This window comes from Balaenoptera ricei, chromosome 3, assembly GCF_028023285.1.
Source record: "Balaenoptera ricei isolate mBalRic1 chromosome 3, mBalRic1.hap2, whole genome shotgun sequence".
In the NCBI taxonomy this organism is placed as follows: Eukaryota; Metazoa; Chordata; class Mammalia; order Artiodactyla; family Balaenopteridae; genus Balaenoptera; species Balaenoptera ricei.
The window spans coordinates 26,725,542-26,738,651 of NC_082641.1; the positions used below are offsets into that span (position 1 = coordinate 26,725,542).

The window sequence follows — 13,110 nt, forward strand, 5'->3', positions numbered from 1 at the left end:
CCTAATGTAAAGAACCACAGTTTATAATATACAGAACCGTGTTATGTTTTAAGTATTTTATCACTCTTTACAGGGTAACAGATGAAAGCTCTTCGACAGTGATGTTACTGATTTAAGGAAATTCTAAGCTTTTATGAGATATTTATGGATGTTTTCAGTAAGCTATTGTTGCATTATGGTCTAATTTTTTGGTGCTAATGTGCTGCACCTGCCATGAGGAATAGAGCTAAAGAGCTTGTACTAATATCATGAAGATCATTATGGAGTTAGTACATGGAAAAAACACCAAGTACTCTGAGACTTACAGAAGCATATATTACCAAGTACAGAGGATAAAAACAACAAAGAACATAATTAAAGTACCTTGGAAAAAATCAATTAATCTGGTACTTGATGAATCAAAGACATTCATCTAATGTGGGCATTAATTTCAGATTCACAGGCTTTTGCCTTCTCTTTGGGCTTAGCTTCTTGACCAGCATGTACAACCACCTTTTCTCTGCCTAGTCCCACCCAAAGGAAGGACAAGAGCCCTGAAGGTGTGGAGAACAATAACTACCCTCCCCAGGTCATGAGACATGCTAGGAACAGTAGTATAGGACCAAACACTTCATGGTGAAACAAGGGGACCAAGATGGTGGAGATGGGTAGGAATAAACGAGGGGGTCCTATTTGTGCTAGATAGAAGAGTTCATGGCAGCCAAGGAATCTGGGATACTAGAAAATGGAAGAAGATAAAAGATTTTAATTCAAGTTGCTATGGGCCAAAAACTTAAGCCTACACATCTAAGAGAGAAGACAGTAAGGATCAAAATTTCTTTTTGATCTGTGTCTTTCTATCTCAGAGGCTGCTCTGGAATTAGATGGCATTGCTGCTACAGGGCCACTATATATGTAGGAATGCATTCATTCATTAATCTAAATATGCATTCATTCATTCAATAATTACCAAGCACCTATCACGTAGCAGGCCTAGGAAACACAGCTGTGTTAAATAGCCAAAACCCCTTATATTCCAGTGGAGGGGAAGATATAATAAAAAACAACTACATAATAATAGATCAGAGATGACTGCTATGAATAAGGATCAAACCGGGCAACTACACATAAAAGGGTGGTCAGGAAAGGCGTCTTTGAAGAGGTGCCATGTGAGCAAAGACTTGAAAGAAGCAGAGGAGCCCCATGCGGCTATCTGGGAGAGGGGTGTCATGGGTAGAAAACATAGCAAAAGCCCTAAGGTGGAGTGGGATTGATGTGTTCCAGGAACTGCCAAGAGGCCAGCGTGGATGGAGTGAGGAGGAGGAGAGCATGAGGGAGGCAGCAGGGAAGTCAGATCTTGCCAAGCTTTACAGAGCACGGGAAGCGCTCTGGATTTGACTCTCAGACGGGAGCATGTTTTTCACCATCATGTGCCAGGCACCGTGAGTGGTCCCATGTAGCAATTATGGAAAAAAAAACCCACAAACAAAAACCCAAGCTCTAGGCCTTCAAGAAGCAAGTTGGCTAATGATGACTAATCACAATTGTTCCTAGAGGAATCTTTGCAGATAACATTCTGAAAACAGAGCTCTCTTAAAGACACAGAGTCTCTTAAAAAAAATAACTGTCTAAGAAGTAACTAAAGTACAAAATACAATCAACCCATATGAGGACATGTCCCACCTACCCTTCATATTACTGTTCACAGCAGTAAAAATTTTTTATGCCTCATTACAAAACATCTGCCTTAAACCCAGGAGTCACCTTTGATGAACAAACTTCCATGGTTAAGGGCATACTTCTCAGTCTGTCTCAACAGAAATTTTAATCCGCCTGCACGTGACATGTCTTTCTCAGTCGATGATGTTCCCCTCTTTGCTATGGAGCCCAGCATAGTCATAATGCCTACCTGCCCGTCTGAGCCCATGGTAACCTCTGCTTCTGGGGGGGCCTGAAGTGAGCAGGTAGACAAGAGAACTCTAAAGTCAGAGTAAGTTGACTTACACTTGCATGTGTCCACATACAGAGCAGCAGGGATAAAGAAAACCTAGAGAGCCCCGAGAAGAACTGCCACACTAACGAGATTCTAGGCACCAAGGAAAGAGTAAAATAGGACGTAGATTGTAATCATTATATTTGCTAAGACTACTAAAGAGCACTGTAAGCCTATAAGGACACATCAGGAGTCTAGGATACTATAAGGAGCAAAGTGTTGTTTTGTTGCAAGGATTAGAAAAAAAATTCAGATTTTATTTGGGGAGGTTGGTGCCTGGTGGAAGGAGAAAAGATATGCAACTCCAGGTATACAAACTGGCGCCAGAATCTCCCCACAAGCAGTTCCAAGTGGCTGACTTCAGGGCACTTCAAATAAAAGTGAAAAGGAGTAGGGGCGCTGAATTTAAAGTGAAAAGAATAAAAAACTCAAAGAGCTAGTGGGAGGGGGTAACACTTAAACCTACAAACCAAGGGCACTGCCCAGTTTAGGAGAAGAATACCTGTGAGAGAAAGAAGGAAAGCCACTGAATGCTTATGAGAACGCATCTACCTAGATTAGGTGCAAAGCTGCTGATGAGGGGGGAGAGTTTTATAGCAGCACGGAACTAGAAATAATTTTTTAAAAAACATACACACATCAGGTGCAAAATTGGTAATGCTGAAGGAGAAATTGTAAATCCATGTTGAAATCTGCTAAATATTTTAAATAGCAACTAAAATCTAAAAAGATAGATATTTACCAATGTGAAAAAGTAGAAACTCAGGACAGATAAGCTGAGGTGAAATCCTTACGGAAATATAAGGAAAAGTAGACGTGACTTGAAAGTCCTGCAGAGCCCCCGGGGCAAGGGCTGCATCCCTCACACCCAGCCCGGCAAAAAAGACACTCCAGAAATATTTGTGGAATGACTTTCTGAAGCGGATAAATAATGTGGCCACTTGCTCGAAGACTGCCATGAATTTACTAATGTTAATGAATTGGCTCTTTTGGTTTGTCTGCTTCGCTACATGTTTATGTTGGGGATTTATGGAACTATGTCACTGAGGGCTAGGAAGTAATCTTTATCTCGTTGGCTGAGATAAATAGGACATGATATAAATGAGAAATTAGAGTGGGTAAGCTAAGGTTAGCAGGAATTCTGCCAGCACTGGGACTGGTACCGTGACAATGGCTCATTATTCGGGAAGAACTGGAGTTTGTGTTTCAGGGAATGAATCTGGACAGTCATTAATGAACTGACAGACTTTATAAACTGTTTCTTAGAGACCCAATTCTCTCGGTTTATATTGCTTGATTATTTATATGGTTATTGTGGGGAGGGGCAATTTGTTAGGGAATTTGTGTTAAGAATACAGCTGGTTAAACGAGTATTTCTCAAGAGTGTAACACTCAATTTTAAGAAATATAAAAATACCTTCCTCTTTCCTTACACTGAGAATAACTATATAACTTCATTACCATGTCTCCTGTATATTCCTACTAAGACACCTTTATATAATCTTAAGTTTTGAAAATTTGTATTAACAACACAGTATTTTCTAAACTTTCCAAATACAAAGTTGTATTAAGATGCTATATCAATTAATGTTTTTTCCAAACTACACTTCCCTCCGGGGAATTTTGATATACTCTCCCACCCTCTGGCCCTCTGTCAGCCACACCTAAAGAATTACTTCTCCAAAAATCAATCTGCTAGATAATTGATTTGCAAAATTGATTCAGGATTCTCAAAGCTTTACTACAGCAATGATATAAACAATGAACAGGCTTTCCCGTTAAGTGCAGCCTTCCTAACTTGAATTATGCCCTGCCCCAGCCCTGACTACAGTCAGGATAAAACCTTAAAGTGGCTCTAGGAGAGCTCATATCAACTATTTGGCTACTAGAGGTAGAGGCAGGGATAGGAAAGAAACAAAAATTTGAGAAAACTCTTAAAATATCAATAAACTGGTTGTTCTGTGATTTGACTTCTGGTAAACTGACCTGCACTGAATAGTCCTTGGTTTAAACTATAAACTTAACTTTGGATAAATCTGTATAAAGCAATTGAGACAGCTGTCTTCAAAGCAGGTCAGCTGAGGAACTAGAGAAAAACTGGAATGACTGATAAACTTTCAGTTACATAGTATAATAAACTGATACAAACAAAAAGCAAATGAGAATGAGGGGACCATGTAATACTATATAAAAGCTGCTCATTCTCACAGGAGTTCAAGTAAGATGCAAATAATAATAATGAGATGACTTTTTACCTATCAAATGACTAGTAATATCCACTGTTGGCAGATGTATAGAAAAAGGGTACTGTTAAAAATGTTGGTTAGAACTACCAACTATGTCCTTTCTAGAGAAAACTTGGCCAACTCTTTCCAAATTTAAAATGTGCATACTGTCTTAACAAATAATTTCACTTCTCGAACCCCACCTTGTAGAAACACTCACACAAATGCAAAAGGATAGATACACAAGACTATTCCTGAAGTATTTATATGTAATGGAGGAAAAATAGAGACCTCCAAAATACTCATGACTAGAGGAACTGTCAAAAAAGTTAACGTCCATTCATACTATGGAATGCCATGCAGGTGTTAAAGATTGAGGCAATGTATTTATATAGAGGATGTCCGAAACAGTTGAGTAAAAGGTCAAGTTGTGTAACATATTTAGTGTTATCCCACTTAAAGAAAAAAGCATAATTCTCTCTGTACAGGTTAAAACAAATACAAATCAAACCATTTATAGCACCTATTCATTTTCACATGTCTAGAAGGGGGTGTTCACTTTTTTACTTCATACACTTTTGTACTGTTTGTGCACACACACACACACACACACACACATACACACACACAGAGTTGACATAATTAAGGGCAAGGTAACACTTCAATTCTGTGAAGAAAGAATGGTCTTTTCAAAAAATGGTGCTGGGTCAACTGGATGTCATACTGAAAATAATGAATATTGACCCATATCTCATACCATTTGTAAAAACAAATTTGAGACAGATTATAGACCTAAATTTGTAGAAAATATAGAAGAGAATCTTGATGACCTTGGGGTAGGCAAACTTTTCACAAATAAGATACAAAAGGCTCCAAGCAAAAAGGGTAAATGTGTAAATTGGACTACATTAAAATAAAGAATTTCTGTTCACCAAAAATCACCATTAAGATGGTGAAAAAGCAATCACAGAGAAGGTACTGGCAATATATACATCTGACAAAAGACTCACATAGAGTATATATAAAAAATACCTACAAGTAAATGAGAAAAAGGCAGACAAAACCCAACAGAAAAATGAGCTTGAACAGGCACTTCAAAAGACAACATCCAAATGGTCAATGTATGAAATGGTGCTCCATTTCATTAGTCATTAGGGAAATGAAAATTAAAACCATAATGTGATACCTCTGAATACTCATCAGAATGGCTAACTTGAAAAAGAAAGAAAAATGCCAAGTGTTGGTGCAAATGTGGAATAACTTGAACTCTCATATACAGTGCAGGTGGGATGGTAAAATGGTACAATCACTTTGGAAAACTGTAAGTATCTACAAAGCTTAATATAAACACATCCAGAATTTCCGCTCCTAGGTATATATCCGCTATAGAAAAGCATAAATATATGCTCACCAAAAGGCATGTACAAGTGTTTGGTGAACACGTGTATGCTATCTGAAAGAGTCAAAAACTGAAAACATGCAAATGTCCATTAATCACAGACAGGTTAAATACATTTTAGTTTAGTCATACCATATAATACTATACAGCAATGAGAATGAACCAACTACAGTTAACTGTAACAACAGGTATTTCAAAAACATAATACAGAAGAAAACAGAAACAAAAAAGAATATACAATTCTAGTTTTTATAATTCAAAAACAGGTAAAACTAATACATGGTATTTTCAAGCCAGAATAGAGGCTACCTTGAGGGGCTGGGTAGTGACTGGAAAGGGGCTCTTGGATGCTGGTATCTTGAGCTGGGTGCTGAGTACACAGTCATATTCACTTTGTGAAAATTCATTGAGTCTTACATGTATGATATGTGCACTTTTCAGTATTTGTGTTCTACTTCAATCAAAGGTTTACTTTTTAAAAATGAGAGACAATACCAAAGAATGTTTGAAAAACACATTCACTCTTATTAGTAACAAAATACATGAGTATTTTACTAAGACACTATTATAACCAATTAAATAAAGTCAGTAAACAAGTATCTACTGAGCCCCTGCTATGCACCACTTAGTAGTATGTTAGTAGTGATACAAGACAGACTGTTTACTCCTTAGCCTCACAGAGCTACAGTTGGAACGGACGGAAGGAGGGAGGGAGGGAGGGAGGAAGAAAGGAAAGTCCAAAACGTGAAGAAGACTAATAATGCATTTTTCATGGCAGCATAAACTGATATGATTCTTTTGACAAGAAATTTGGTACTACATATCATGATCTTTAAAAATATCTGCCTGCTTGATGAATTATTAAAAATTAGGATGCAAAACATTTATCAGTATGATGACCACTATGCAAAAAAGTTATGAACAGAAAAAAATGAAAATATACATCAAAATGTATTTTCCTTTTGAACTTATCATTTTCTAAAGATTTTTAGTGAAGTCATATTGTGAAAAATGAATCAACCATAATTTGCCATCCAATACCAAAATGCATTTTATACATTAGGCATTTTTCTATATCCTTCAGGGTTTTGCTTTTTTTTTAAAAAATAAATTTATTTGTGTATTTATTTTTGGCTGCGTTGGGTCTTCGTTGCTGCGCATGGGCTTTCTCTAGTTGCAGCGAGAGGGGGCTACTCGTCGTTGCAGTGCGCAGGCCTCTCACTGCGGTGGTTTCTCTTGTTGCGGAGCACGGCTTGTGGGCTCCAGAGCGCAGGCGGATTCTTAACCACTGCGCCACCAGGGAAGCCCAAAACTTATTATTAAATTAAATTAAAACTTATTATTACTGAAAACAGCTCATTTATAGTCATGCGCTAATTGGGAGAATCTTCATTGTGTAGGCAAAGTCATAAATATTTTTACCAATTGTATGACTTTTATACTAACAGCTGTGTTCTGAAATCAGTTAACTCCATATTACATTCATTGGTACAGAAAAGTTACTGTTGTTCATAGTGACTTTTGTCTTTTGAAATGCATATTCTATTTTAAATTTGAACTGTTCTGCCTTATTAAAAACAGTCTACAATATTGTGTGCTCCTTCATGTATATGTAAATGTATTCATTAATGTGTATTACGTACATATGTATAATATTGACGTGTATATAACTGGTTGAAAATAAAAGTGTTAAATATGTTTCCTTTCAGAATCAAGCTTCCATGTATTTCCTTATCAGTCTCAGCAGTTTTTAAAGAGTTTCTACTAAGAGCGACAAAATATAACAAACTACAAATGTTTGGAGATGATCTCAGAACTGATAAGAAGATAATTCTAGTTGAAGTAAGGACAGCTTTTGAAATTCTGCTGTAACTATTGAGTAAACAATTGTAAGATATATTTTATGTGATCATGACATTAACTCTCTCCATAGTGTTAGTACTGGTAAAATATAACATAAAGGCTTTGTATAATAGAAGAAACCTAGTTTCTTGCAGTAAACTTGGATAAAGTAGCTATAGGTTAATGAACTTTAAAAATTTAATGGCCTAAGTATAGAAAGGCAAAAAATATTTGGAAAATGACGTCTTAGTAAAAATATTATAACTTGTAGTGACCCTAAGAAGTTTGCTCCAAAATCCCATTGATGCATTTTACTATTTAGGATATCAGCTATTTGATGTCTCCCTTAATTTCTACAAAAGTTCTGGTTACAGTACATTGAATAGATAACATTTTTCCTGTTTTGGTAGATATAAATCTGAAAATAAATGTACATGGGAATAAAACTGAGCTAATGTTTATCCTTTGTTTTTGGTAGGATTTACCTAACCAGTTTCATCAAGATTCTCATACTTTACATGAAGTTCTGAGGTGAGTTTCAGCGAAGTTTTCTAAAACTCCAAATTAAATGGCAGGTGGTTTAAATTTCAACCTTGCTTGCTATCTTTTGTTATTTTAGGAAGTATGTGCAGGTTGGTCGATGTCCTCTAATATTTATAATCTCTGACAGTCTCAGTGGAGATAATAATCAAAGGTTACTGTTTCCCAAAGAAATTCAGGAAGAGTGTGCTATATCAAATAGAACAGAAATAGAATGAAATTTCTGCTTAAAATTTTATATACATACTGTATTTTTTAATTAATCACGTAACCACTATCTTTCTTTATAAAACTTTGACAGTTTCAACCCTGTGGCACCAACAATTATGATGAAGTTTCTTAATCGAATAGTGACAGAAGCTAATAAGGTTAAGTCTTTTAAGAACTGATTAATTTGAATCTTACATTGTAATTATAGAAAGCCAAACTTAAGTAGTATTATATAAACTTGAGGAGTTAGAGACACAAACTATTTCAGTTTTTAAAATTAAAAAAATTTAATTACTCATAAAGCATGTCATTTTAGAAAATGTAGGAAATACTGATTTTAAAAATCCTTAACCTTTTTCTAGTTTTAAACTTAATTTTCTTTTTCACACTGAGGTAAATTTCCCTTTGCTTGGCTTAGTATTCTAAATTGTATCTGTTATCAAGAAACTGTTTTCTGGTATCTAGGTCCATTAGTCAGCAACATTCCAACTCTACTTTTGTCCTGTTGTCACTTTTTAAAGATTTAATATTTTTTTTAATTTTGATAAAAAACATATCATAAAATTTACCATCTTAACCATTTTTTTTCAGCTTTATTGAGATATAACTGACATGTAACATCATATAAGTTTAAGGGGTGTGACACATTGATTTGATAAACTTATGTAATGAAAAATGATTACCACCATAGTGTTATCTAACACCTCCATCATGTCATGTAATTACCATTTCTTTTTTGTGATGAGAACATTTAAGATTTTTTTCTCTTAGCAACTTTCAAATATGTAATACAGTATTATTAGCTGTATTATGTATTTGAAATACCTTAACCATTTTTAACCATCCAGTTCAATAGTGTAAAGTATACTAACATTGTTCTGAAATAGCTGTTACTTTTTTTTTTTTTATTTGGTTGTGCCAGGTCTTAGTTGCAGCATGCATGTGGGATCTAGTTCCCTGACCAGGGATCGAACCCGGGCCTCCTGCATTGGGAGCACAGAGTCTTATCCACTGCGCCACCAGGGAAGTCCCTGAAATAGCTGTTACTTTCATTAATTAATTAATTAATTAATTAATTCTGCATTAGGTCTTCGTTGCTGCATGGGGGTTTTCTCTAGTTGTGGTGCATGGGCCTCTCATTGTGGTGGCGTCTCCCGTTGCAGAGCATGGGCTCCAGGCGCGCGGGCTCAGTACTTGTGGCACACGGGCTTAGTTGCTCCGCGGCATGTGGGATCTTCCCAGACCAGGGATCGAACCCGTGTCCCCTGCATTGGCAGGCGGATTCTTAACCACTGCGCCACCAGGGAAGTCCCGGGTTTTTTTTAATAAGTGTATTTTCAAAAGGAAGTCTAATGAAAAAGTAAATCCTGTTTAAAAATAAGTCAATAGACCTTTCCCTTCTTGACAACCTAAGTGTTATCCCTATACAGTTACAAGAAACATTTTGTGAGAGTTGAAATCCCACAAAGTAAATATCTGACATAAGATTCTTCTTTAAGATGATTTTAAAAATGTCCACTTTCTCTTAGAGGTTTGTTTGGTCATAAAATGCCTAGAGGCAGACAGATACAGAAAGGAAAGGCTTGGGCTTCCCTGGTGGCGCAGTGGTTGAGAGTCTGCCTGCCAGTGCAGGGGACACGGGTTCGAGCCCTGGTCTGGGAGGATCCCACATGCCGCGGAGCAACTGGGCCCGTGAGCCACAATTGCTGAGCCTGCGCGTCTGGAGCCTGTGTTCTGCAACGGGAGAGGCCGCGATAGTGAGAGGCCTGCGCACCGCGATGAAGAGTGGCCCCGCTTGCCGCAACTAGAGAAGGCCCTCACACAGAAACGAAGACCCAACACAGACATAAATAAATAAATTAATTAATTAAAAAAAAAAAAAAAAAAAAAGAAAGGAAAGGCTTTTCAACAAACTCACTCTAACACCATTTTCTAATAAGTTTACTGCTAAAGCTCCATTTTAAATTCGTAGATGCATTCACTTGAAAAGAAGAAAAGGACCTCAGGACTTCCCTGGTGGTCCAGCAGTTAAGAATCCGCCTTCCAATGCAGGGAATGTGGGTTCAATCCCTGGTCGGGGAACTAAGATCCTACATGCCTCAGGGCAACTAAGCCCGTACGCCACAACTACTGAGCCCTCGCGTTCTAGAGCCCATGTGTCACAACTAGAGAGAAGCCCGTGTGCCGCAACAAAGAGCCGGCAGGCTGAACTAAGACCCGATGCAGCCAAACAAATAAATAAAAATAAATAAATATTTAAAAAATACAAAGGACCTCTCAATGAAATAAAACCAGATGTACAAAAGAGAAAATCTTTTGAATGCATTTTCCAAACAAAATGAACATTAACAATACTAAAAATATGATTAACACCATGCTAAAATAAAAATAAGCCATTGTGACTGAGTGGACTGAGGAAAGGGTACCATGGACAAAACCTGGAGGAAAAGCTAAACTGGAATGTAAAGACAAGAAACAAAAGCCACAAAGGACGAATCAGAGAGCCAGAAGGCAAGTAAGGAGAGTGCAGCAGGCAGACCAGAACAAGAGCCCAGGTACCACATTAGGGAGGAGACTCAACTGAAGCGTGTCCACTGGTTTTGGTCTTCTGGAGGCTGGCTCTGGCATCAGCAGCTGCAGCGGGGTGGGGACAAGGTAAGAGGCAGGTGGGGCACCAAAGCAAGGCCACACTGTGAACGGCCCAGAATCTGACAGGCTCAAGGGATGGTTCTGAGGCATGAGGGAGGCAAGGGCTCCTGCCCCCAGGAGGACAAGGGGCACGAGGAGGAGAGCATGAGCATGAGGCTGAACTTCTGAAACTGCTGATATGTAAACGTGGGCAGAAAGCTTACATGCTGAAAAGCTCCCCAGCTGAAATTATAAACCACAGTTTTATCGCAGCGGCCATTTTTTTCCCTCCCCTATCAATGAGTGGCCCAAACATCAGAGAAGAAAAGGCAAATGGTTGAACTGACATTTCCATGGAAGGTGGTGGTTAGCACAAGGGGCTGAGGTCACTAGAGCTGAGAGACAGAAGTCAGAGGACAGGACTTAAGAAAGCAAGGAAAGATGGTGGCACACAAGGAGAAAAAAGAAGAGTCAAGCAGAAGCAAAGGGAATAAGGGAACGAGAGGTGGAAATATAGATGGATGCCACCAGAAAGTGAGATACGGGAATGAGATTCCAGGGATGAATTCATTCAGGATGGTGAAGACTTTACAAACAAAAAGGCATCCAAACATTTCATTAAAAACCCAACCATTTTAAAAAACACTAAATACAATGCCATAGCTCACAGCTAGCCTCCTGACAAAAGTTTTAAAATAGTTAAAATATTGCTTTAAAAACATAAAAGTCATATATTTACTTATATATTTTTAATTTCATGAGAGAATAAATTATTGTTTTTTTCACTGTAAAATGAATAAAAGTATATGTCAAAAAAGAGAAAAAAAAACCCTATAATACCACTATCTTACTACAACTATTACTGCAGTAATTTTTAGCATAGTTATAATCATATTGTTTATAAAATTTTATAATTGTTTTCTAATTAACTATATGCATTTTTTTAAGCCACATGCATTTTTCCATATTAATTTTAATACTTGCATGATATTTTATCAAGTAGACCCTCAAAATTTATAAATCAATTTTCCCATTGCTCATCTAACTTGGGGCTACCATAAATTATGCAGGGGTACAAACCAACATGTATAATTTTACATTTTCATGCCTGACCTGAGAAGTAGATATTAAGTGTCTGAGGTGGGAAAGTTGTCCCTGAAGACTGAAAGGAGAATGGCAGGCTTATTTTCAGATGCACTATCTCACTGGGTCACTGACAAGTCAAAAGATTTACCTGGAAGAAATCTTACAAAACGTGGCATGAAATGAAATCTTGGGCAGCAGGGAGGACTGTCTTCAAACAAAGGACCTAAAGCAAACAAGTGAAAAGGAAAGAAAAAATAAATAAAACCACCTTAGGAAACAAACATTGCAACTTAACTCCTAAGATTTATAATAACTACAAAAAAATACCACCAGAAGTAGGGACATAAGAAAACCGCCCCTTTCTCCTCAATAGCTAAATCAATCATGTGGTAACTGCCACAAACATCCCATGAAGACTGCAGGGAGGGGACCACCCAAAAAGGAGAATGAATGCCCCAAGGTTATATACAGTATATGGTATATATGGTAAAACTAGTTTTAGAAATTCAAAGATATAAAGATTTTTGTTATAAATGAACTACTGGATGATATAATATGCTTGTGTTTTCATTCCGTTCCATTTTAACCAATACAACTGGGACTATAACAACTTATTCATGTCAAATGATAACATGCATTCCTATGAATAATAAACTTTTCCCTGGGTATTTCAAAAGTACGAGGAATTTCAACTACGTCCCCCCACTTTTATAAGAGTTTTCACACATACCACAACGTTCTTTGACAAGCACTACACTTTTCTTTAAATCCTATTATTTACCTTTAAGATTCCAGTCATACAATTCCAAAATATCTCTGAATAGAAATAATGAAAAGAGTTCAAGTCCTTTCACACAAAAATTCTGAAAAATAAACCAAAATCAAATTACTGTAGTACTGCAAACATATATTAACAAGGTTCAGCTTGTCCTACTCAAGTGTTTTAAAAAGTGTCTATTGCAACTGTACTAAAACAAGGTAATTTCCTAGTTTGGCCACCATCCTATAATAGCTCATTGGCTTGAAACATTAATGAAGTAGGCGATAATGTCATTAGAATTCCTAAGAAAATGTGAACTTGGCCCTTCTCAATGTACAAATAAAATGATGTGAAATTTAAAAATCAGTCTCCTTTATGTCATATTTTTCTAACCCAATTATAAAATATATCAGAATCTCCTAGGGACTTTCTGTTAATTCAAATCACA

At 37.0% G+C, this 13,110-nt stretch overlaps 1 protein-coding gene across 6 annotated transcripts in view; it reads right to left on the reverse strand.

Annotated features, from left to right (window-relative positions):
* The window catches only part of DROSHA (drosha ribonuclease III), a 120,814-nt gene that overhangs the window by 66,123 nt on the left and 41,581 nt on the right, over positions 1–13,110 (reverse strand). For all 6 annotated transcript variants that reach the window (XM_059916165.1, XM_059916164.1, XM_059916163.1 and 3 more), the window contains 2 exons: positions 12,684–12,765; positions 12,051–12,125 (listed from right to left, as the gene is read on the reverse strand). In XM_059916165.1, coding sequence (XP_059772148.1) covers positions 12,051–12,125; positions 12,684–12,765 — 157 coding nt within the window. The remainder of the gene's footprint in view (positions 1–12,050; positions 12,126–12,683; positions 12,766–13,110) is intronic.